The sequence below is a fragment of the Wolffia australiana genome, chromosome 18, assembly GCF_029677425.1.
Source record: "Wolffia australiana isolate 7733 chromosome 18, ASM2967742v1".
In the NCBI taxonomy this organism is placed as follows: Eukaryota; Viridiplantae; Streptophyta; class Magnoliopsida; order Alismatales; family Araceae; genus Wolffia; species Wolffia australiana.
Window position 1 is genome coordinate 8,285,465 of NC_135852.1, and position 26,560 is coordinate 8,312,024.

Below are 26,560 nucleotides of genomic sequence, written 5' to 3' on the forward strand. Positions count from 1 at the left end.
GGAAGGGACTTGAACAATTCTAGCCTGGGTGAATTTTGTTAAGGGCCTTCCCCTATTCATACTAAGTGGGTATTTTTCATAAAAACCCCTAAAACTTAAGTATATCTTACGACGTCCAAAAGACCATTTGCATGTGACCCTCTAGGCCCATGTGTGAGTCTAGTTAATGACTATAGCAACCCAACAACCTTTATTGGCATTACAAATTAATTAACTATATCATTATATAGATTAATTAATGTCAGATAGATTTAACCCAATCGATAGGTTGAGCCTCCAACATGTGGGGTGCCAAGCGACACCTCGTGCCCTAGAAGATACAAAGGAGCTCATTCATCATATTACCATGTATGAATTTTCCCTCATCAAGTTAATGCTTCTTGGATGACTTAAGGTATGGTCTATTGTCAAACCCTAATCAATCATCCGAGTTAGTACTAATGCATTTGGAAATCATCAGAGAACTCTTCTCCGATATATCACTGCCTTGGCCAATAACTTCATCGCATCGTCTTCCTTAAGCTGTCACCTCTAATACCGAGGGTGGATGTATCCCATCTTGACCACTCAATCATCTTTGTGAACTTCTTGATGCACTCGAACTAAGACTATTTAAAATCCCATGATAAGGGACACGTAGGTCATAATCAAAGTACAATTGTCCGTCCACAAAACATCTTTGTTGTCTCAAGGCTAAGGACCACTTACACAACTGTGATGTGAATTAACCTGACTACCAGTTTGGTTTAATATCATCCAGGGATTTTTGCGGATCAATTTAGTGAACTCTTTCCACTAAAGAGCACCCACGGATCTATCCTTAGTGTCTCCACACTAATGGCTACGAGAACGGCCATACTCATCATATGAGTGAGGCGATATAGTGTTATTCTATCCGGATACTTCAATGTTCTTCTCAAGTAAGAATATTTAGAACACATGCTTAAATAGTAGTGATCTCCGTATTAAGATCTCAACATACTTAACTTAGTCTGATCATGTATTCATGAATTTCATTATATACATCACACGTGCACTATAATGAATATGTTCTATTAATGAACATGGAACAAGATATGGAATGTGTTATTAGCTTGTCAATCACATATATGATTTAAAGACAAAAAGGTATAGAGAGAGGGAGCGATATGATGTAAAATTTGGTCAAAAGAGGAGTTCGAGAGAGATGAGTAAAAAAAAATTATGATTTTCATTAAAGAAAATGTGGTAAACCCGGTAAGTAAAAAAAATGATTATTTTTATTTTAATGAAAATCATAAAATTGCCTGAATCTATTGATGTAAAAACCATCTTATTATACCATTATTTGTTTTTCAATTTAATTTAATCAATCCAATCTCATCATAAAAACCTACATAAATACATGCTCTCATTTCCACATTTTTCTATAATCCTAGTGTGAGTTCTATTTTTTTTTTTCTTTTTGCCTCTCTTTCTCTCTCATGATATCCCTTTCTTATTTAGAAACAGTATACCCAGAATAATAATACCACTTCTTAATATTATTATATTAATATACATTTTTGTATTTATTCTCTCTAAATCACTGTCGTCTCTAAATCGCTTTCAGTCCCTATGAAGAAAATATCACTATCTGTTATACATCTCTGAATAAGAGTAAATATTATAAGTATTATTTTATTCAAGTGAAAATGAAAATGAAAAAAATTAACACTCTTAGTTTTACATCATGTATCCCTCTCTCTACCTGTGTTTGTCACTTTTTATTTATTTATTTCTACAGATAGCAGCTAGAATAATAGGCATAAAGATAACTGTAATTATATATATATATATATATATATATGTAAATACATATAATGATATATAATTAGGTACATACTATAGAAATATAAATATATGGAAATAATTACGTTTATGGAATAATATATGTAAACTGGTTCCTGCTATCCATGGAGGCAATGGTGGAGAGAAATTTGAAAGAGTTGATGGACTGAAGGTAATTGGTAGAGAGGTGAAAATGTGTGTGAGAGAGAGGTGAAAAATGTTGGAAAATACGTATTTCCTCATCAATCTCACAAGGTAGAGGACATGATGGATCAGATGATGACATTCTTGCATGTGATGATGCGACATCATCACATGCATATGTCATTATGTCAAGTGTATTAATAGGAATTTTAAAAAATATTAATTGTGTTTTTAGTAATTTATATTCAATGAGATAAATCTTTATCATCAATGCATATTTTATAATTTATATTGGTAGAGACATGTATAGTATAATTTGAAGTAAATAAAGTGATTATTGAATATGATAGAAATGAGTGTGATTGAATTTTTTATCAAAACTTTGAAAATGAGATATGCTAATTTTGAAATTGGGAAGGAGATGGCAAGATTTCATTGATATTTTAAGAGAGCTTACTCTTAAGGTTTAAGTTTACTAAAATGTAAAGTGGGATTTTTCATGGGTCTGAATTGAAAGATACTGGTAAAAATAATATATCATTTTAATAAAAGATAAATTTAGACAACTGAGTGTCAATTAAAAAGGAGGATATTAGAATAGAAGAGAATGGAGTTTGAAAAGTTTGGGTTTGATACTAACAAAGAGGAAATTATAAGCCTTGACTTGACTTTATGAAGAATTTAATATGAGCCGTGATGACCAAAAAAGTTTATATGGGGATATAGATCAAAATATAGAATTCTAGGAGGAAGATGCATGATAAATAACCTTCAAAATTTGGGGAAATGTTTTTATTTTAGAGAATTATGTTTCCAAAATTTATAGGGATGGTCTTTATCACCTCGCATATTAGTAATTACTTAAACAGGTTTGGGGTATTCAATAATATTATCCCAGGATAAGATTATTTCATTCATTACCTCCTGAAACCTTCAAAAATATAATTTATATGCATATAACATATATAACTTAAAGTACCGAATTACTTCCAACTTTAAGTTATACTTGACTTTAATTTACCAAAAGACTATTCTATGTATTATTTTAAAAAATTACTCATTTATTGAATAGTCAATCTTATGGGTTAAAAACTTTACCTTCCTTTTTTCAAATTTGAATGTTTATTGATATTGTAATGTACACATTCTTCAATTAATCAAATAAAACATTGGAGAAATTATCCTAAATTAATTATACTTAATCTACATAATAATAATAAATTGGATATATTTACTTTATCTTATCTTGGTGGTTTAATGACGTTTAAAATTTTAAAATTGAATAACATAATATGACCATATGGGGTTATATATTTTAACATTTTTATAGATTTGAAGCAGAAGTACTATGTTTTTTTTTCATATTTCATAAGGTATTGGTAATAAGTTTTTATATTACACTAAAATTGTGTTTCTCACTTTAGTCTCATTGATTAGAATTTTTAAAGATTAAATCATTATAGTGGTTTAAACGATACTAGATTTAGTCTATGATTTCACTCAGAGAATGAATCCAATAGAAGACATGTTTTTTTTGGAATAACATAATCCAATTAATTAGATATAGGGAACCAATTAGTAATGTTACATGGTGATGTTATGATGCATGTCAAGAGTATGCAAACTCCTAGGTTAATTAACAGAATTTGTAATTGAGTCCTTAATTTTATTTGATTCCAAAATATGAGTATACCATCATAAGAAAATTACTCAATAAACACTAAAATATATATTTTAAACATGAATAATTTGGAAATCTAGTTGTACCATATTCCCAATAATGAATTTATGGTGCACTATGTATATTTGATTAATTTTTATCTAGTATTTTTTATACATTAAATTAGTGTAGGAGATTTTTTTTCATGGAACCTATATGGCTATTATCTCAGAATAGAAATATGATGATAGTTACCTTAGGACAACATATATATATATATGATATTTACTAATCTTATTCATAGAAATATAAAAACTAGGCCCTATATAGTGGAGTAAATGTTGGTGCAAAACCATTTTACCTCAGCATGAAGGTGTGAAATTGACGATGACACTGGAAAATACAACTGAATGCTAATGATTGTTATATGTGGATTTAAGGTTCATGATATACATACCCCAATACACTTCTAACAAAAAAATATTTAGCTTTTATTGTATAGCTGTAAAAATATAGGGCAAGGAACTAAAATGATACAAATACTAGACAATGGATCATAACTTAGACAGGAGCTGAATTTATTTACTTATGTTGAATGAACTATTAACTATATAATGATGAATATTGTAGAAACTGTGCATGTCTGTGTTATCTCATGATGAATATATTATGGTATGTTTCATTGTAGTTTCTTAATTTGATTAATGACTCCTTACAGTTTATTTAATAATTTAGAATTAATGGTTTAATGTTCATCTATAGCTCATGTCTGTTATTTCAAAAATATGAATATAATACTTTGGTTTCTTAAATATCATTTTCCCGCTTAACTGTCAATGTTATTGATAGTTGTGCATTTTAATATTTGATTTATGATAAGTAATATTTCATAACACAATGTTCTATGTGTGAGTTACAGTATCATTTAGGTCCTCACATGGAGAATATAATTCTCACTCTAACCTTTGATTTGACAGCTAGGAGAAAATATTGTAGACCAGGGATGCATATCATATCACTCTCTAGTGTTTGTGGTAAAATTTTTCAGTGTTGCCTCCCATAGGAAAAATAGTTTTAAACTCTCTTTTTGAGCATTTGTTTGCTACCTCTGATAAAACAGCTGTATTATCATTGCATGAACAGTAATGCCATGTTTCTTGTCAAGTCTGAGTCCCCTTGGTGTCCCAATGACTTTCCATAATTAGCTAAATGCACATGAGATAAATTTTTATTTGAGTTGTAACCAGTTTATCTCATTGCAACCAGCTTATGTTTAAATGATACGGCTATTCACCCTACAGGAAACCAAACTTATTTAACTGGTTGGTCTTGTTAGGCTTACATATTATCAGCGCACATCACTCATTTTGTACACATAGATTCGTGTTGTCATGTAGAGATAAATCAGTTTTTATTTGTATACATTTCTGACAATTTCTCTGATCAAAATTCCTGTTGTGTAGGTCTCTAATCATTTGCTGTCAAATAAATTCATGTGAAGATTATGGGAATGGATAGAGCTGCTCAATTGGCAGTGTTTGATTTACTATTATGACAAATGATTTATGTTCATGGAAAAACAAGAAAATCCATTAATCATTCATGAATGGCGAATCTAATAGTAAAATTTGCCAGAGCCTTAGCTTTGGTTGGGAACTATGGAATCATCATACTCTTATTATGTTGACTTGCCAAGTCAAAGTGTATAATTCCCTTTGTTACATAGAGATTGATTTCATATCTCAACCAACTTTCCCAATAGAATGTCACTTGGTGTTTCTATACTTCATGGATATGTATGCCTCTATTAAAATGTTTCACAGTACAAACTGATGATTCCAAAACATCATGAAAGCCTCATAAAGGAGTATCAATTAGATTTTCTTGCTCATCTACAAAACTATTTAACTTCTTGCCCTCGTGTAGGGAACGACAGACGTCATCTATCACGTCACACGTCACAATGATGGAAACATGACGGATGCCATGACGATGACAAAATTAGGGTCTGTGACTATGACGGTGACAGATGATGAACTGGGCGTGATGGTGATGCAATATGTATGGTTTAATATGTTATGATAATCAAATTACTGACCTAAAATTTCGAATGTAGATAATTTATTAATTAAGTTCTTGACTGAAAAATTAAAGAATGTAATGAATATTTTGTTAACAGAAAAGTGAGACATTTATATATTTTATATATGCAGGTAAACAACTAATTTGTTGCCACTTGTCAGGGGATGTAAGAAATTAGTTGTACCAATTAATTTATTGACCGAGAAATTAAGGGTTTATAAATGCAAAGTCCAGTAAAATTGAATAATTTCTTTTGACAGATTTAATAATTTTTGTTACATTTGAATGATGAATATCTTAGTAGAAGAATTTAATAAATTAATATCCTGTTGGGAAAATGTAGTATTTATTTTCTTATGGTTTAATATGGTAGGATACCAAAATTGTTGACATCATATAAGTAACTTCTGGTTTAAGTGCTTGGTTGGGAATTTAAATATTTAGCTAAATATTTTGAATAAATTAGATTTTTTTTGAATAATGTGAAATAATGAATGTTTTAATTAACCTGTTGACGCAGTCGTCAAGAAGTCATATTAATATATTAATTTAATAATTTATTGAACAATTTAGCGACTCACCAGTGATAGAGAGATGATATAATAAATTAATATAACGATAGAGAAAATGCCAAAATTTAGTAACTGATTATGAAGAAGTAATATGTTTTGAAGTTTGGTAAAGATAACGTAATGACAAAAGCAATTTGGAACAGTAAAAATATCTAATCAGCTCATTTTTCTTGGAACCAAGGCCCTCTCTCCTCCAGGCTCCAACCAACTGCTCCTGTTACTTGAAGAGTAGCGTTTGGCACCGGCTTCTCCACATGCTATGCAATCAAAGGCATAATTGAACAAATGAAAAAGATTAATTGAATGAAAATTCAAAAAGTCTATGCTGTTTCCATTTTGAACAGAGATCGTACCTTTGCAGAAAACGAAGACCTGATCCCATTTTAAGTGATGTACAGTTTCAATATTTGTGGTGACAGATTCTACGGATACCCAAAATAGATAAATTACTATTCAAATTTCAAAGGGACACCTCAAGGTAAAAAACAAAATGCCTTTCATAATTCATTCAGTCAGCGAGGAACTTATAGATTTATATATTTTCTGAAAAACGCAGATCACACTTTGGAAAGAAATTTATCAAGACTTAAAATTGAAATTCAGTAAAGCAGCAATTCAATTTCAAATCTCCAAGGAATTGGGTGGAGTGACGGCAGATCTGATGGTTTCATGATTTGAATTGTGGTTAATCAGATGATGAAAAGAGGTTTGATAGAGGGTCCATTTATGTTTGGAAAGTAGACCCCGTGATATTTTCAACAAGGCAAATAACACATAAATCAGATGACTGACAAATAAGATAGCAATTCAAATAGTTAGAGAAAATGGAGTCTGAGGAGAAATAAAACATTAAGAATGACTAAATGGTCTGAATCTACTTGTGTATGATTCCTAAGTAAGTTATTTGATAATAAAAAATCTTGTACTAAACTAGATCCACAAAAAAATTGACCAAGTTTAATGTTGATGGTGATCCAAGATTCAGTACAAAGCTCTCCTTCACATCTCTTACTTCTCGAGTTAAAATCTATGAAATGTGTGAAGAAGCCCCCAAGATAACCAAAAGTGCTATTTTTCACTCAGCTAAAACATGTCTCCAGGTCAAATTCAGTGATGAACCCCACAAATAATCAAAAAACATATTTCAGGGAGATCAGGGTGACTCTGAACCATCTAATATCCCCTCTATTGAGTGTGACATTCAAGCGTAGGCCACTTTGCCCTATATCATTGGGATTAGAGGAGAGAGAGTTCGAGATATTCATCAAAGGGATATCCTCCAGATAATCTTTTTCATAAAACCACTATCAATGACCAACATATGCATTCCTTAAGTAGCATGGACTTGGGGAGCACAAATCACATGCCATTGTTCATTCTGCATCGGCTAATGCCTCAGACTGGATCATGTCCCTTGACCCTAGTTTTCTGTCATGTGCAGTTTCAATATTTGTGGTGACAGATTCTGCGGATACCCAAAATACATAATTTTCTATTCAAATTTCAAAGGGACACCTCAAGGTAAAAAAAAGTGGAACAAAGAACCATAATGGTAAAAAAATTTCATGATAAGAACAATTGGTTTGGGTTATTCAATCCAAACAATCGGCTGGATTATTCAATTCAATCTGATCCAATCATTGATCAAGTCAGAATCCAATTTCTGATCAGACTGATTGAATTTTAAATCCAATTTTGAATTTTTATTACTATATCAAACCGAATTTCAGAGAGGAATGCTTCATCTCATCAAATATTCCTTGGATCATGTGTTGCTCTACGAATAACTAACAATTTCACTTCAAAGCAAAAATTTAACATAACTACTTGATATCAATTTCGACGAGAATAAGTAATTTACTTCCCCCTTTTTGTCTATCTAGTTCTTACCCTTAAAACTTTCAGATATATAAGTAACATAGACCAAAACACTTATCCATGGAATCTTCGACCCCAAATTGGAAATGAAAAGAAAAAGGTTGTCTCCGTAGGGTAACTTTTTTTCATAGAAATATGTTTCGTTGAAATGCAATAAACATACAAAGTTCTAAGCTAATAAAGCAGGATCAACTACGTCACAAAAAATTAATGGGTTAATTTTTTTTTTCATGAAAAAGATAATTTCCAGTATTATTACTTACTGCAGTGCCATCTTCTCCTATCACTTCCTCTGCCCGATTTTCACAATCATCATCTATAGGATAGCCACTTCGTCGAGAGTTAGGACTTTCTTGCGGTAAAGGATTAATCGTCGATTCTAGACGTTGAACACCTTTGGGCCGTAACACGCCCCTCACTCCTTAGATGTCTTAGTTGGTCCTAAGGGTCATTGGGAGTTTAATCGGATCAATATCTCGTCCGTTGATTGACGATTGACTTCCCTCCCTACTCGTGGTTGTCCACTTATTGCTCATTAACGGGGTTTTCCTACGCACTACCATTCATTTCATAATAATCACATACACATCATTGTCATCCCTGTGACGTAATACGAGCTGATCGATCCCGGCACGCCATCGTATTACATCACATCCACCCTATCTCCATCACACATAACCAACACTTCACTGTAACCAGGATGATAAGCCTAAAAATACACCTAAAGATGTCGTTGATTTTGGATTAGACTTATACAATAAAATTTATAATTTCCCTTAATCACTAAATATAGAATACAGAGCAAGTAAGGGGTCGAACCACAGGGAGGCAACAAATGAGAATTTTTATCCAATTTCAATGAATTAATTCAAAGATGATTTAATTTTGCAATTAATAAATCTAATTATCCTTAATAATATTCTTTAATTAATCAAAATTAAGTAAAACTTAATTTTGAATTTTAATATTTCGGTCAGAAAATTCAAGATATGAATATTTTAATTTTAATCTCAGATTAATTCAGATTATCAATTTCCCAATTATTAAACAATTTTAAAACAATTTTAATGAATTAAAATTGGGAATTAAATAATCAAGAAAGGGATTTTTAATTTGGACTTCAAGATAGATGAATTTTCGATTCAAATTTTTATTTTTAGGTTTTTTATATATTAAATTCCTAAAAAATAAAAATCAAAATCTAGAGAGAGAAACTAAACAAATTAACCTAGAGAGAGAAAGTGAAGAATTTGGGGAAAAGATGAAATCCGACCCTAAATAAAAAATCTAATGATGCAGAAATGTTCTAAATTGATTTAGAATTAAGTATCAAAAATCAGATCTTGAATCAGAATTAAAATGAAGTGCTAATTTCATTCAAAACAAACTTCTAGGGCATGTACATTTCACCCATGCCTTGCTGTTTTAGGATTGTTCAAGAAGATGATTGAAATACAAATCAGAGACTTACAAATTTGAGTTCAGAAGCAAGATCTGTCGGCTTCAAGAATCCCTCCTGTGTCCTTCCTGGCCAATTGCTTGGGGAGAGCCTCCAAAAGTACTTTTCGCCCATTTCCAGACCTCCATTTAAATATCCAACCGTCTGGATTATAGAGGGAGAAAAGACGAACCTACCCTCAAAATTTCAGTCCAATCAGACGGTTAGATCTCAAGATATCAAGGTTTTAGTGAGGATTAATCTAGGCCGTTAGATTTATTTCTCTCTCCTCCAAGATGTTTGGAAGTGGCATTTTTCTATTGGTCGCCATATTTTTTTCTCATTTTCCGCCGTCTCGGATCGCGCTCTGACACGTCATTGTGCGCGTCCACCGCCCGCAATGATTGGAGAATATTCTCCCTTTTAAGTGGTTAAAAGGACGCCACGTCACCCTGTCTAAAAAAAAATAAAGATTAATATGTTTTCTTTTTTGTCAGACACAATGTTTGACAGTCGGGGCCTGCAAAAATAATGATAAAATAAAGGCGAGGTAAGCTTACCAATTTTAACGTTTCCTTGTTTTACGACGTCGATTTCCACGTATACGCGGAAAATCGACGCCGTAAAGCGTCATTTCTTAAAAGGAATGTTGGTTAGCGCATGCATTAAATGCACGCGCTAACAAGTTTTTTTTATATTTTTTTTTAAAAAATAACTAAGCATGCATGTGCGTGTCAGTTGCCTCGTGCGTTAAATGCATGCGGCAACTCGACGCTGCATGCACGCACTGCGCGCGTGCATGTCAATGGGCGCACAAAAAATAAAATAAACTCTCTCTATCTCCTTATTATTTGACAATAATCATCCAATCATTCGCCCGAATTTCGGGCGAATGACGTGGATGCCCTTTAATATATATAAAAATGCCCAATAAATTAAATATGTATTATTTAATTATATAGAAAATCATTTCTTGGCTATATAGAGGTCAAAAAATTACATACAAAAGTGGGAAAAATCCAGAAAAATTTGAATAGCCCTTACCAACCTTTAGCCACATATTTAAGGCACTGAAATGAGGTTAAATTCCATGTAAAAAATGATAAAAAATCAGAAATAATAGTAAAATGAAAGTATAAGTGATTTATCTTTATTTTAATATGATAACATGCAAATATAGTCATTAAAACACATAAATATAATGTAAAATTCATTAATTAATCATGTTAATTTGCAAGTTATCACAGGAGCTCGATGCTTTTAACACTAAGACGTGCCCATTTGAAAGTGACAACTGCACATCCCACCGAGAATAAATGTTCTGCTGGAGCACTAGTTGCACATACTGAGAGAAGTTCTTGCGTAAGTGTAGAAAGCCATGGGTAGGTTCGTGCACCATTACATGCCCACCATCCCAACGATGTCTCGTTGTCCTTCCTCTCCGTTTATTGTAGACACGCCTCCAATTCCTCACCTGGAGTTGGTACTCGTCGTTCCTTCTTTCTAGCTGGCGCTACGCCATCAATAAGTTCTGCGAGCCAATCCTCATCCTCGGGGTTGTTACATATTAGATCTTGCTCACCGTGTTGGGGCATAAGTCGGTGGACACATGCCAGTGCTTCCTAAATGCCATTAGAGTCAAGTGACGCTCCCTTGTTGAAAGGGTCAAGAATTGCATCTTTCGTCGTTGCACGGTTTTTCGAAATCATCCTCTCATATTTGAACATCTTCGACTTCATGCTCTCACAAGCTTTGCGGATGGACGCAATTTGTGTGGCAGTCATCCTTCTTCCTGATGCAAAAATTGTTGACATATCAAACTTTAGCAAGATCGTGTCTATATGTCGCATCAGCGCCTTCAAGATGCGGATCACTTCCACGACTCTCACTGTCTTTGAGCCATTAACGTATTTTTTTGTCTGATAAAAGGGCCCTAAAATATCGCGAAAGTCTGCCAACATTTTCCACTCCTCACATGAGATTGTGATGTCCTTATCGGTCACCGACATGATCTGTAATGCCATAAAATCCATGACTTCTCTCTTCTCCAATGCAGCATGCAACATGTCATGCGTACTGTTCCACCGCGTCGGGCAATCTAACGGAAGTTGGCTGTGATTCTTCCCCATGTCATTGCACGTCTTCACATATTGTTGTCATCGTTGTGTCGATGCTCGGATGCTCATGACTAATTGCCGAACATGGGCAATCGCATCTCCCAGGATGAGGCCACTATCATGGCTGACCATTTCTGCATGGCTTGTCGCAGCCTCTCGCGTGGCGTCCAAGTCATCTGTATCAGCATCGTAATCTGGTTCGTATGCTGAGTTTGATGCGCTGCTGTCAGCAGTCTTAGGAGGATGTGTGGTCATTGATGTACATAATGACTGTAGTGCAGTCTGGACGATGATGTTCAACACGTGGGCAGCACAAGGGACATGTCGGTCCTCAATGAAATGGTCATTAATTGGCTAGAGTTCCCTTGCGAGCAGCACTATCATCTGCCCAATGCTTGATGCATTATCGGTAGTGATCGAACCAACCCACATGATAAAAATGTTAGTCTTTCACTATAGTTGTACGTGCCTAAAATGAAGCCAGACTAGGAGCTGCTGACCTTCGTCTTCAATCGTCTTCAATCCGAAGTCTTCCAACGCTTGGATCACTTTCACACTCATATTCTTGCCGTTGTGTTTGCCGACTAGCTCGCGTATAGCAAGTACATGTTCACATAGTTCCCACCGGTTGTTCACCTAATGAACCGTGATGCCAAGAAGACCACAGGTATTCTCGGCGGTCCACGCATCAACTGTCAGGGAGACCCTACAGACATCTGCCAATAAATGTACGAGCTTTTCCTTCATGGTCCCATATAGCTTACGCGTCGCATCCTTTATTGTCTTCAAACATGGCAGGTCAATTTTCGTCTCCACGGCGTACTTCCACATAATCTTGAACCCCACGTTGTCTACTATAGCCCATGGGGAGTCCGTGAGACAGAAAAATTGTGCTATAATCTCTTTAGTCTTCTCCAACGTCTTCTTGACTACACCACCCTGCCCGTACGCCTCAGTTATTGTACGTTGATTGAGATTAGTCCCCTTCATCTTGTGGTATATTCTGCTATGGCTGCACTCCAGATGCCTCCAGAAGATGTTCGTAGACCCGCCTTTTCGCCGCTTCAACCTATTGCGCAATGGGTCAACTTTTTGGTCGTGGCATAGTAGGCATGCCCACACGCCTGACCCTACCTCTGTGAAGTACCGCAGTATTTCAGCATTCCCTTTATGTTTGGGACGTGAAAACCCTACCACCGGTAGGGCCGTTTCTTGTATGTCCTCATCCGAGGACTCTATGGCCAAGTCAACACACTCGTCGCCACTTGGAGTGCCCATTGCTGACTATTTCCTAGGGAAACAGGTGAAAGAACTCATTTATTCACTCATAAAGTTATCTTCAAATGAAGGACTAAATGATTCACATTAAGGGATCCATCTATCTTGAAGAACTAAGGACGCCATGACCTCTATTAGCTTATCTGAAAAAACAAACCTTTTCAAAGAAGATTCAACATCCAATCTCCATGTGTTTTACAGTCATTAACTTTTCATCCTCATTTCTAATAATGATATAATTCAAAGCTATGGATGCTTCATCTATGATTTAAAATTTGTGACTAAACTGGTGAAAATTTTCACATTTTACAAACGTCTAATGAAACTGTCAAGTACTTGTAAGGCATTTGCAAGCATTTTCCACAGAAAAAATGAAAACTAACTACATGAGCACATATCAAAACCTTCATCGACAAGATTTATCTCTACCACGCCATTTCAGAGAAGAGAGTGTGAGAGTGAAGAGTGAAGAGAGTGTGAGAGTGAAGAGAGACTGGTAAGAGGGAGGGTGAGAGAGAAGAGAGTGTGAGAGTGAAGAGAGAATGAGAGAGAGTGAGGAGAGTGTGAGAGTGAAGAGAGAATGAGAGAGTGTAAGAGAGGAAAGAGAGAGGGTGAGAGTGAAGAGAGTGTGAGAGTGAAGAGAAAACAAGAGAGAGAAGAGGAGAGAGAGGGTGAGAGTGAATAGAGTGTGAGAGTGAAGAGAAAACGAGAGAGAGTAAGAGAGGTAAGAGAGAGGGTGAGAGTGAAGAGAGTGTGAGAGGGAAGAGAGAATGAGAGACAATAAGAGAGGAGAGAGTGAATAGAGTGTGAGCGTGAAGAGGGAATGAGAGAAAGTAAGAGTGGAGAGAATGAAGAGGGTGTGAGAGTGAAGAGGGAATGAGAGAAAGTAAGAGAGGAGAGAATGAAGAGGGTGTGAGAGTGAAGAGAGAATGAGAGAGAGTAAGAGAGGGCGAGAGGGTGGGAGAGAAGAGAGTGTGTGAGAGAGAATGGAAGAGTAAAAGAGGAGAGAGGGTGATAGAGAAGACAGAGTGAGAGAGAGGGTGAGAGAGAAGACAGAGTGAGAGAGAGGGTGAGAGAGAAGAGAGAATGAGAGAGAGAAGAAGAGGAAAGAGTGAAGAGAGAATGAGAGAGCGTAAGAGAGGTAAGAGAGAGGGTGAGAGTGAAGAGAAAACGAGAGAGAGTAAGAGAGGTAAGAGAGAGGGTGAGAGAGAAGAGAGTGTGAGAGTGAAGAGAGAATGAGAGACAGTAAGAGAGGAGAGAGTGAATAGAGTGTGAGAGTGAAGAGAGAATGAGAGACAGTAAGAGAGGAGAGAGTGAATAGAGTGTGAGAGTGAAGAGAGAATGAGAGACAGTAAGAGAGGAGAGAGTGAATAGAGTGTGAGAGTGAAGAGGGAATGAGAGAAAGTAAGAGAGGAGAGAATGAAGAGGGTGTGAGAGTGAAGAGGGAATGAGAGAAAGTAAGAGAGGAGAGAATGAAGAGGGTGTGAGAGTGAATAGAGAATGAGAGAGAGTAAGAGAGGGCGAGAGGGTGGGAGAGAAGAGAGTATGAGAGTGAAGGGAGAATGAGAGAGAGTAAGAGAGGAGATCGAGAGCGTGAGAGAGAAGAGAGTGTGAGAGTGAAGAGAGAATGCCCAGAACTTGCTCCAAAAAAATGGGCAGAACTTCACCCGATTTCAAATCCTACTGAACGGACCTCAAAAGACGAGACATTTTTTCAAAAAATTTAGCAAGCCATTCATAAAATAAAGAAGAACAAGATCAAAAGCAAACAGGAGAGCTGAAGAGTGTACCTTATCAGGATTTGAAGCCGATGGCCACTTGTCCAGTACCTTATCAAGCTCAAAAATGGCCAGAACTTCATTTGGCGTCGCCTCGTCTTCAGAAAAAAGAGAGATCTAAGGAAAGATAACGCCCATTTAATTTCCTTCCAGAGCAGTAAGAATATCCAATTGAAATGCGACAAGGTAAATAGAATAATTGGAGAATGAAATTTACATCTATTCCCTTTCCCCCAAAAATCAACAGAACTCAAATGGGGATCTAAGATGAAGATCAAGCCGATTTGAAATACCCGATTACTAAAAGAATATGAAAAAGCAATTTCATTATTTTCATACTCGAATTGAGATGAGAATGCTCGGCCAACCTTCTCAGGTGTCACGCCCTTGTAGACACTAATCTTGCCAGCGTAGAAGACTGTCAGCTCCTCTGATATGAAGTGGACGTTCAATCTAAGGATTGTCACCTCCTCTTGAGAAGATCTGCAGTGGACATTCATCCACGGTCCTTCAACGGCCCAGAGAAGGACTCCGCCATCTTTGCCTCCTTGCACTCCACCTATCGCTGTAGTCCGCCGTCGGATCTTCGTCTCTATTTCTTCAGACAGCTCTTTCCTCTTCTTTGCCTTCTCCGTCTCCAGCTGCTGCTCCAGGCTTCAACCTAAGGTCCACGGGGTTTCGACCCTTCGACCGTTCGACTGCAGAGAAGAAGAAAGTTAAATCGATGCAGAGAAAAAGAGGAGAATATACGTTAGATAGTATGTGAAATAATAACATATTAAAAGAAATTATTATTATTATTATTATTTCACATAATTTTGTAATTTCCATCACCAGTGACAGTGACGCCATCACAGTGACGGAACGAGGATGCGTGGACGCGTGACGGGTCCGTGACGGATTTTTCGAAAATCCTCGGACGCGTGACGTGACGGTGACGTGACGAACATTTCGTCACGTCGCCGTTCGTCATGGTTCGTCATCCGTCCCGTCACGTCCGGGGCGTCACGTCCCGGACGTGTCCTTCCCTAGGTGTCACTAACTTGATTTCTTGGCATTTTGCAGAAAAGACCCTGCATTAATTCATGTGCGCAATAGGATGCCATCCAAAGATAATTGGAGATATGCCCCCTCTAATTCTCTCTCCTATGCATGGTTATTTTCCGTCACACGTGACGGTGACGCCGTGGGGTGACGGGGACGTGACGGGGATGACGCAAACCATGACGGTGATGCGATCGTGACAGATTTTTCTGAAATCCTAGGACGTGTGACGGGACGGTGATGTGATGAAATTTTAGTTACATCACCTCCGTCACGGATCGTCATCTATCCCGTCACGTCCCGTTCCCTAACCCCATGTGCTGAGAATTTCATATTTTTACAGCAGTAATTATTTTTTTTGCCCAAAAATTAAACAGTGCATTCAATTCAAGGTGGCTTGCGATGTTGCGCAAGATCAGTGTAAGCTTGAATCTACGCGAGAGACATGCATCCATTTCTTTGTCTCTTCTTACTGTTGTAGAATAGCTAAACTGAATTCAAAGGCCACGAGCAGCGGATGATCTCAGTGCTCAGTCTGAGCTGTTCGCCCCTCGCTGTGCCATCGAGCTCTTCTCTCCTGCTTCGAGGTTTCTCTCAGGACTTCTGGGTTATCCTTTTTCCTCTCTTTTCTTCAATTTCCTTCTCAATCTCATCTCCGTCTTACTTGTTCTTATCAATGGGTTCTTTTTTGCCCTGCAGTTGCAATCTTTTGGAATCCTCGAATTGGCTCCTACCCATTTGCCCGATTCTCTTCTTATCAATGTAGCTACTTTGAATAGAGCAAAAAGAGCGGTTTTGTTCATCTTGGTCCGTGCCGAAGTTCCTCATCTGGGTTTTCCTTTTCTCCTCTCTTTTTGTCCATTTCCTTTTCATCTCTTTCAACTTGTTCTTATCAATGGGTTATTTTTTTCCCTGCAGTTGCAGTCTTTTGGAATCCTCGAATTGACACTTTCCCTATGTACGATTCTCTTGGTCCTTGCCGAAGTTCAAGATCTGCTTTACCCTTTTCTCTTCTCTTTTTTTCCGTTTCCTTTCAATCTCACCTCTTTCTAACTTGTTCTTGTCAATGGGTTTTTTTATTCCTTACAGTTGCTGTCTTTTGGAATCCTCCAATTGGCCTCTTCCCATATGACCGATTCCTTTCTTATCAATGTAGCTGCTTAGAATAGAGCAATAAAAGAGGGCTTGTTCATCTTCGTCCGGGTCGAATTTCCCCTCAATAATTGACAGAAAACCATTCCAATGGATGAAATTCGATCTTACACTGAGAATTACCGGTGCTCTTCATCCTCACCCAGCAGTCCTGCAGACAGAGCACCCTCTGGAAATTTCTTTTATCTCCGCAAGCCTGGATCAGCTGGCAGACCCTTCTCGTTTGAAGACTGTCCAGAGTGGGATGAAGCAGAGATTGATGCCCAGCTCGAGGAAGGCGTCGAGGCCATCAATGCGGCGACAGCGGCGCCCTCGCTGTACTTGCCGAATGCCCACAGTCTTTCTCTTTCATCACCTTCAGTGGCAACAGAGAGAAAGATTGCTGGTGCATCTGTTGTCTGGAAAGATTTGACTGTGATAGTGAGAGGCAAGAGGAATTACTCTGATCAGATTGTAAAGAGTTGCAGTGGATATGCCATGCCTGGGACTCTTACAGTGATTATGGGCCCAGCAAGGTCAGGGAAGTCAACGCTATTAAGGGCAATTGCAGGTTAGCCCCCAAATTCCATTTTCTATATATTTTTCCAATTGATTAAAATAATTAAAGATTATGCTCGGTCTTCAGTGTATTGATCACCCTCATTGGTTTGAATTGGTGTGTTGGCCTTTGGAGAGATGACACTCACTTCGCCACCAGTTAAGACATCACAAGATATAAAGAGAATGCAGTGGAGATAAAGGTAGAATGATGGTAGGAGAAGAGAGAGAGAGAGAGAGAGAGCTCTGTATACAGTAGTTCCTGCCATCTGGGCAGCTGGATACAGCTCCAAGTCAGAAAAAAGGGCTCGCTGTAGCATTCATTGATCATCCTCTATCACATTCATGGGAATCTATACCTTTATTGACATCAACATATGACTAATCCCCGCCTTTATCTCCACTGGAAGCCTTCATATTTACCACCTTTATGACTTCGGTGGTATTATGTCAGAATTGTTGTTGAAGAACATTCAAAGAGATATTCATGGCTTTCATTCAAGTTTGGACCCTTAAACAAAATGGTGGACTTAGTATATGTTATATGTTTCCTTTAATGGTCTGAAATTTCTGTGTTGTTCACCATCATTTACCACCACCTTTTTACGTCTCAGAATCTATATCTGACACTGTCCTTTATTTAAATATTCATTAGGTAAATTACCTCTCAAAGCTAGGATCTATGGTGACGTGTATGTTAATGGTTCAAAGTCAAGGATGCCATATGGTTCATTTGTAAGTGATACAAGTTCTCATTTTTTAGAAATATATTCATCTCCATCTGAGTTTTCAGCCACCTTTCAATTCTCGCCATTCAGGGATATGTTGATAGGGAAGAAGCATTGATTGAATCACTGACAGTAAGGGAGTATTTATACTACTCAGCGCTTCTTCAGATTCCCGGTTTCTTCTCCTGTTGGAGAAATGCAGTGGAGGAAACCATTCAGGCAATGTCCTTGGCCGATTACACTGATAAGGTCATAGGAGGACGGTGTTGTGTTAAGGGGCTCTCTTCCGGAGAGAGGAGACGCATCAGTGTTGCTCGGGAGCTTATAACAAGACCCCATGTTTTATTTGTCGATGAACCTCTGTATAATCTCGACAGGTTAGACTCCTTCAAAACCCAGCGTCCATTTTATTTTCATGGGGTGTATATTTTCAGATAGGATACCTGATTGGGGGATTTATCATGAACACACAATGTAGGGTAATGTGCGTGCCCTCGAGATAATTTCTCACCGATTCTCCTCTTGGCCCCATACATTTTTCCCTATGACCTTATATAGACACCCTAGGCCGAATGATCAACATGCCCTTATCAGGGCAGCCCAGTAATTGGCCCACCCATCATTCTATCACTTTCCTCTATGTTTATCTTCTAATATGTTCATCATTTTACATTCAGTGTATCTGCACTTTTAATGATGGTTACATTGAAGAAACTTGCAAACACGGGCTGCACTCTCATTTTCACAATGAATCAAAGCAGCACGGAAGTTTTTGGTCTCTTTGATCGGATATGCCTGCTTTCAAATGGAAATGTATTGTTTTTTGGGGAAACATTGGCCTGCTTACAGGTATATTATTTTTTTTGGTTTTAAATAAAAAAAAGGAAAACTCTAAGAATATCTTTGATGCAGCATTTTTCGAATGCAGGATTTCCTTGCCCGATCATGCAAAGTCCTTCTGACCACTTTCTTCGTGCAATAAATACAGATTTCGATAGAGTCATAGCAATGTGCAGGAGTTTTCAGGTATATATCAGTTATTAATATTTGTTGTTCAACTCATTCATTTGGAGGGATATGTAATTCTACGCATTATGATCTTTTTCTAGGACGACAATGGGGATTTTTCATCAGTGAATATGGACACAGCAGTTGCCATCCAGACTCTAGAAGCCACTTACAAGCAGTCGTCTGAATCGGCTGCTGTTGAGACAGTCATGGAAAAACTTATGAAGAAGGTATTGTTTATTGAAAGACTTGTGTCAATGATTTTTCTTATTACACAATTTTCCTCGCATTACTTCTTCATTTCTGCTTGTCCCATAATGATGACGATCGACAATAACAAATAGTCATTGTTATAGTCATTGGTGCTGTTATCTTTATTTCCTCATCGTGTCCTCTTCATAATCTCATCATCTTCTCGTAATTTTCTCCATATAAACAACAGATGATGAAATTCCGGAATGACAATTAGGGTGCAAGTTATCATCCTCAGCCAATGTAATTACTCCTCATCATCGTGTCAGTGATTTTATCCCATGACACATTTCCTTATATTGTATTTCTTCTAGGGTTATACTCATCTGGTGACGATGACAATTCATTATCGCTATCACCCTTTGTACAATCATCGCGGCAATGAATTCATCATCACCTCATCGTCCAAAAATGGCTGACAAAATTTAGGGGCGATGATAAATTCCTCATCATCTGCGAACCTGAAGTGCTTCTCCATGAGCAATGTTGAACATTTTCTGCTTTCAAACTTGAGTATATCATATCTTCATGTTAGGAGTCTTTGAGTGCGCCATTGTCTAGCTTAAATGATTTTGTTGAAATTCAGGGAGGACCCTTTCTCGATTAGCATGCATCATGCTTGCGCTGGAGCCATGTTAATCTTCTCTGTATTGCTGTAATTTTCTCCATCTACCCTTAAGTAACAGAAGTTTATTAAGAGGCATCAATGTTTTCATTATTTTTGAGATTCAGACAATTGTAATGAAACAACTCAGCACTGTGCTCAACATGTAGCCATTATGCTGGTTCATCTGTATGTATGGACGTATTTAATTATTCACCCATTTTTAAGGATTCCAATTGTCCTTTGTAATAATCAAAGAAAATCTTGAAACATTGACGTATAGCTTCTCTGGTCACCCATTATCCTTAGTTCTCTTCATATTTGTCCATCTGTGTTTGACATTATGCAACCAAACCCGCTCTTAGAGGCTATTTACTCAGCCATTTTATAGAACATTTTGTAACAGTTGGAGATTTATTGGGAGTTTAGCTTTGTGAATAGCCTTTCAAGACTTCTCCAGAATTTTGGTGAATGGTGTTAAAGCCAATTAACCCGATTCCTTTTATTTTAAAGAGGCTTCGCTTATTAATTATTTTCAGAGAGATGCTTTGGAATTACTTATCTATATTTTGAAAAAGTTTCTTTATCTTATTCATACCCCAGGATGGACCTTTACTTAAGAATCTGGGCAAAGTTAGTGGTGCCAAAAGGGTTGCAATTTTTACTTGGAGATCTCTTCTCGTTATGTCAAGAGAGTGGAGATACTTCTGGCTACGTACAGTTCTATGCGTGCTTCTGGCACTGTGTATCGGCTCAATGTTCTCCAATTTGGGCCATTCCTTGTCTTCCGTTATGGTAATGTTCTATTTGAACTCAAATATTTCGGATAGCATTGCGTAGCATCATTGATGAGTGATCTCTTTTAGATCAAACGGAAAACATCAAATGCTACAATCTTTGATGGAGCTCCAGTATAAAATTGACAATTTGAAATGCGACAAAGATTATTCATATATTAAGTTTTTGAGGCATACATAGAATGATGCTGACAAGGGCAACGATGATCCTTCTTCATTTTCATCATTATGAATATTTTTCTGGTAAGTTTCTTTAAAAAATGATTCTGCCGCAACCATATTACATTTTACCTTGCTCAAAATTTCAGGCGAGAGTCTCATCCGTATTTGTCTTCGTGTCTTTCACCTCATTGCTGTCCATTGCCGCGCTCCCCTGCCATATCAAAGAATTCAAAGTAAATCGCCATCTCCCTGCAATTTTCATATAAATCCAAAGTAAAAGTAATATTTACAAATTTTAACTTCAGGTTTACGAAAGTGAAGAATCTAATGGACACTCTGGCCCGCTGGCGTTCCTACTGGGCCACCTGCTGGCCAGCATCCCTTTCCTTTTCCTTCTCTCCATCTCCTCAAGTCTTGTATTCTACTATCTTATTGGGCTGAGAAGTGAGCTCAGTCTCCTGGTCTATTTCGTCCTGAACCTCCTCGCCTGCATCCTCGCCAGCGACGGGCTAATGATGGTCGTCTCCTACCTATGGCCTGAACCCTTTCTATCAACACTGTCACTTTCCTTCATCCACGTAAGTCAACTCCCGAACTTGATTTAGCATATTCATGGAGGTATTCAAGACTTCACGCACTTACTGGTTTGGTGCCCGAAGTCTTGAATGGGTAGATCAACCCTTGGTCAATGAAGTTTGACTTGGGAACAAAACTTCACAAAACCCATCTTTTAATGGGGGTTGATATCAAGGATCATGATGATGAAGAGTCATCAATTCATCCTCGTCATTTGTCTGCGGCTAGGAAGATGATGACCACTCATAGTTGTCATTTCCGTTCGTCTGCAGATATGGATGACAATGAATCGTCTTTGTCATAGTCATTCTAATTGTGGATGAATGATGAGGACAATAATGATGACAATGGATGGCAAATGCAATATGTAATTCTCCTCTTTAAATGCAACTATCTCTCTCTCTCTTGAATCCCTCAAGGCATCTAGCATGATGATGTGTCATCATCTTTACCGCCCTCGTCATTTGGATTGGATGACGATGATGATGATGAATTAAGCAGTGTTGTCCAATCCTAACTTTAACCATATGGAAATGCCTTGCATCACGTCAAAAAAAGGAATTTGTTGTTCTCTGTGTTCAGCAAACTTTGTTTATCTGTTGTGTTTAGAATGTAATGTATTAGCTTCTGTTCTGTTCTTCCAGGCAACGATGATGCTAGCAGCAGGATACTTTAGAATGCGCAGCGGCTTGCCGAGGCCTTTTTGGCGGTATCCAGTGGCGTATGCAGCATTCCACACCTATTCTGTGCAGGTAAGTTTCTGGGTGTTTTCAAAGATTTTATTTGTTCGCTTACCCAGCTAGCATTTGATGACGGACTACGGGCGCTGTTACAAAATGGACGGGGACAGCACGGACTGAATTTTAAGTCAGTCAATTGTCCTCAGCCGTTTTTCCTTCCCGAAGAGTACCTGTCCGTTGCTGGTTCCGTTCTGTCACACGGTTCCATTTCAGACCATCCACCACATTGGCCCTTGGAGGGATGGGATGAGACTGAAACATACGGAAAGGTGGTAGTATTGATGGTGGCAGCATCACCGGACTGAATGCAGAGCTCGAGCTTTTCTCTCAGAGCTGGTTCAGTCCCAAATGGTACCTGCGCAGGTACCGTTTGAATTCTGGACTGACCATGGTTCAAGGTTGTGGACGGATGATGGGTCGTCATCCATCCTCAAACATTAGACACCCAGGTGCTGGAAATTAACAAATTAGAGTATTGGAATCAGGGGCTGCTGGAGAATGAGTATCTTGGTGCAGTCTTTCCTCTGGGGGAGGTGAGGTCAATCACAGGGCCCCAAGCTTTGCATGGGGTGTATCCTATCTCAGCCTCTGATGGAGCCAAGTGGGCCAACTTGCTTGTGTTGCTTCTCATGGCTGTCGCTTACCGTGCTCTACTTCTTGCACTGCTGCTCTGTCGTGCAGTGAGAAGAAGATAGGTGAGACAGATGTATGCAAATTGGAGAAGTGTTCCTTGGTATTCATTCATTGGACATGGGTTATTACCAGGGCGATGTATTTGTGGGTCTGTGTATGTGTATTTTTCTGGAGTGCGAGGACGAGTGAGGGGAGATTGTGTGGTACAGTAAAAATGGTATTTCCATCTTAACTCTATCCACTTCCCTTGTTGTCCAGCAATAAACTTTTCTCGCTATCCCTTCTCCTGCCTGAAATTGACCAAAAAAGGAAATGGGGGAAGGTACACAAGCCATAAAAAAGCCAGGAGCATAATAATAAAAGAAATTGAGACTATAATCTCATCATGATATTGAAGGAGGTGGAAGGGCAGAGAAAGAAGAGTGTATGAATATGACAGCAAAACACAGGAGTTCAGGATTAGAAAAAAAGAAGATAGAGAGAGAAGATTGAGAAGACTGTGACTAAGAAATGCAGAATCTAAAGGTCATGAAAATGGTGATAGAGAGAAATGTCTGTTGAGAAACAAGGCAAATAGGGTTTCTCATCCAATACAGCAAAACTAATGTAATTAGTTTGGACGTTTGTGGATATATTAGTTCCTCTAACTTCAATAAATATATAGATAAAGCATTCTAGGAAATGATATAGAATCAGAATAATAAATTATAAATTATGTCCCCTTTCTAGCTGATGGTGTATGTCTTCTAAGTCCATTATTAATGAAGGATTGAAAGGTGATGATAACCTTTTCTTTGCAGTTTATTATTGGTTATAATTTTTTCCTCAATCACTCAATGTTTATTATCAATAAAATAATAAAATATAAATTTTCAATATAATTTATTCGATCTGTCCATGTGTGATGTGAGGAAAATAATAACAGTTCTATCCACAAGGAACTAGTTCTTGAATAACCAATCTGATTGAAGCAGCTAGGAAAGAGATTGCATACCATAGAAAAATGTGAGATGAGGAAGATGATTCATCTTTTATTATATGAAGTTTGAAGACAAATTAGGGTTAAAATGTCCTTTAAGATGTCTGGTTTATGCAACAATAGTTAAAAGTTTTCTTACGAGCACAGGGCAACCAAGGGTCGAATCCACGAAGCACAAATATTGAATAAGTGAATTTTATCTTTGATTTCTACTTTTTTGGATTTTTATCTATATTTTAGGAAACAAATCTAATTAAAAAAAACCAAACTAGTGAAAAGTAATATAAAATAATTCTAGGAAGTTCAGAAAACATTAATTCAATTTAACCTAATATATTCAAATTTTCTAAAACAATTTTGGGAACCTTTATAGAAATGTATAATAGAAAAAACTAATTAATTCTAATTAAAATATCTTGTCCAGCGCTTCCGCAGCACTGTGAGACAGTTGACAGAGATGAATGCGAGTGAAAAGGAGCAGATGAAATAGATATCGTGATGGTTGCAACGGAGATGGTGCTGTATATGCGGCAACGAGCAGCAGAGGGGGGGAGAATAATGATGATTTTACCACCACCGATGCATCAAAGCTGGAAGAGAATACGGGCAAATGAGTGGCGGAGCTGGAGGTGGTGCGCATGATAGTGGAAATTTAGGCTATCAGAGATGATAACCTAGGAAAAAAGATGAAGATGTGAGTTGGAAAAAAGACAAAGATCACACAAACCTCATCAACACGTGCCCAACAGGCCAAGTGGTGCTTTTTCTTTGCATGTCATGATCTGAATGTTACTCCTTCAGCCCGTCAATCTAGGAGTACAATAAGGAACCAAATGAGATTTTGAATGAGAAAATCACTCCACTGATCATAATTATATATAAAATCAAGGGTGTCTTTTTACAATGATGGAAATTCAGAACTACCTTTCTAGATCATTAGGCATCATTTTTTTTTAATTTGAAGTGATCTAAGCCAACTGATTTTTCTCTCTCCTCTTAATTCTATGGCGTATATCCAGCCTGGCATGAACTTCTACGAGCAGAAAAAGTCTATTAATTCATGAAAAACATTTTAATAAATTTAAAATTATATTTTCAGAAAGTTCCATAGAAATACTAGAAAATACAAAAAAATCAAAATATAATATTAAATATATAATAAACCCCTAAAATATTTGAATAAATCTAAATTAATATTTTCTGACTTGTGAAATAATTTTATTCATGAAATTAATGTCATAAAATTATGTCAAAATTCCATTAAAAAAATAAAAGTTCAAAAATCATCATAAAAGTAAATAAATCATTTTAAACTCTAATAACATGGATTGATAAGAATGTCAAGGGGAATAAACACAAAGTGCAAGGAATTTCTATGAAAATCAGCATGTTATTTTTTATTATCAGAGACATATAAATTACGAAGTCAAGGGGGAGATAATTCAATGCGAGATAGTGATAATAATAAGTAGATGGTAAAAATTACAATCTAAGAAGATCAGGCAGGTGTGAGAATGAAGTGATGACAGCGGAGAGAATGACAGAGGAAAGGCAGAGAACATGCATTTTCATGAATAACATTCTAAGATGTGAAGGTGTTAAGATGTGATTTCTAGAGTGAATGGAGGTGATGTGATGGCGAGATGTGACACTGAAATTGATTTAAGAGAATGATGATGTCAAGATAGAATGACATAAGGTGAATATATTTACCATATTTCCTTACATTCTGCCAGGATCATGTCGATTTGAGAGAGTAGGTAAGCTCCTCTTCTTCTCTGTTGCCTCTTCCCACACACCCATGACACCAAGAACATGCTTCATGGATCCCAGAAACTCACTATCTTTCAACCACCCCACATGAGTAGGAAGCATGTTGAAGGATGAAATTGACAGGGATCCATGCATCTAGGTATATATCAGTGCAGATGGAAATAAGGGATGAAGATGAAACATCTTCTGTGTTTGTGTGCTTCGAGAACACCACGTGTATCTACAATACGAAAATACAAAATTTTGGTTTTAGATATTATTATGGAATATTATGACATGATGGTGCATCGTCGAGCTCTACATCACCATATTCCCTTTTTCATTGACTTCTAGTGAATGACACAATGACACATGTCATTGATAACATATAAGTTACTGTATTATTTTTATACGTATTAATTTTTTTATTTTCACTAAAATGATTATAATTATATGTTATCAAACTAAAAATGAAACAAATTTGTTTTTAGTATATGCGCCCAATTTTTTTTTATTTTTACTGATTTTTATGGATTTTTATTAAAATTATTGAGTGGAGAACATGAAGAAAAGGGCCCTAAAATTGCTATCGCTAGCTTTTGCAGGCGTAAATCTCCAATTTTATTGAAGTTTTTGGTATTTCAACTTGTTTTGGAAGAGTATAGAGCTTTTTTGTAATTTTTCAGATGAAATAGGAGAGATCATGAAGGTGCATGAGAAGCAGATGGGCCTATATCCAAAAAATTCTTAGGCTGGTGCTCAATTAAATTTTTTTGGCAAATTTTGTGGAGAGAGAGAAGGCCAAAAGGATCAAATGCCTTAGATTGCTCCAGATTCAAA

At 37.0% G+C, this 26,560-nt stretch overlaps 1 protein-coding gene and 1 non-coding gene across 7 annotated transcripts; one reads left to right on the top strand and one right to left on the bottom strand.

Moving 5' to 3' along the window:
- The first annotated feature begins 16,239 nt into the window (after positions 1–16,239).
- ABCG3 (ABC-2 type transporter family protein) lies at positions 16,240–23,232 on the top strand. 6 transcript variants are annotated; one of them, XM_078589904.1, is made up of 14 exons: positions 16,240–16,387; positions 16,500–16,632; positions 16,719–16,758; positions 16,890–17,502; positions 18,145–18,224; positions 18,308–18,594; positions 18,895–19,066; positions 19,130–19,243; positions 19,327–19,455; positions 20,685–20,876; positions 21,187–21,273; positions 21,346–21,618; positions 22,261–22,368; positions 22,842–23,232. In XM_078589904.1, the coding sequence occupies exons 4-14, from the start codon at positions 17,043–17,045 to the stop codon at positions 23,049–23,051; spliced, it is 2,112 nt and encodes a 703-aa protein (XP_078446030.1). In that variant the 5' UTR covers positions 16,240–16,387; positions 16,500–16,632; positions 16,719–16,758; positions 16,890–17,042; the 3' UTR covers positions 23,052–23,232. The 6 variants fall into 6 exon arrangements, with proteins under 6 accessions (XP_078446030.1, XP_078446028.1, XP_078446029.1 ...); XM_078589902.1 differs by having other exon boundaries at positions 16,500–16,607; XM_078589903.1 differs by having other exon boundaries at positions 16,267–16,407.
- On the bottom strand, positions 20,059–20,160 carry LOC144715374 (U6 spliceosomal RNA). Its single transcript, XR_013584604.1, has one exon. It is a non-coding gene; the product is annotated as a U6 spliceosomal RNA (small nuclear RNA).
- Positions 23,233–26,560: the final 3,328 nt, after the last annotated feature.

What these genes read in the sequence shown, in the direction of transcription:
- ABCG3 (XM_078589904.1), top strand. Translation starts at nt 17,043, where the DNA reads ATGGATGAAATTCGATCTTACACTGAGAATTACCGGTGCTCTTCATCC. An exon ending in TGGAAAAACTTATGAAGAAG is followed by an intron (nt 19,456 to 20,684) that starts GTATTGTTTATT and finishes TTCATACCCCAG; the next exon opens with GATGGACCTTTACTTAAGAA. An exon ending in TCCACACCTATTCTGTGCAG is followed by an intron (nt 22,369 to 22,841) that starts GTAAGTTTCTGG and finishes TATTGGAATCAG; the next exon opens with GGGCTGCTGGAGAATGAGTA.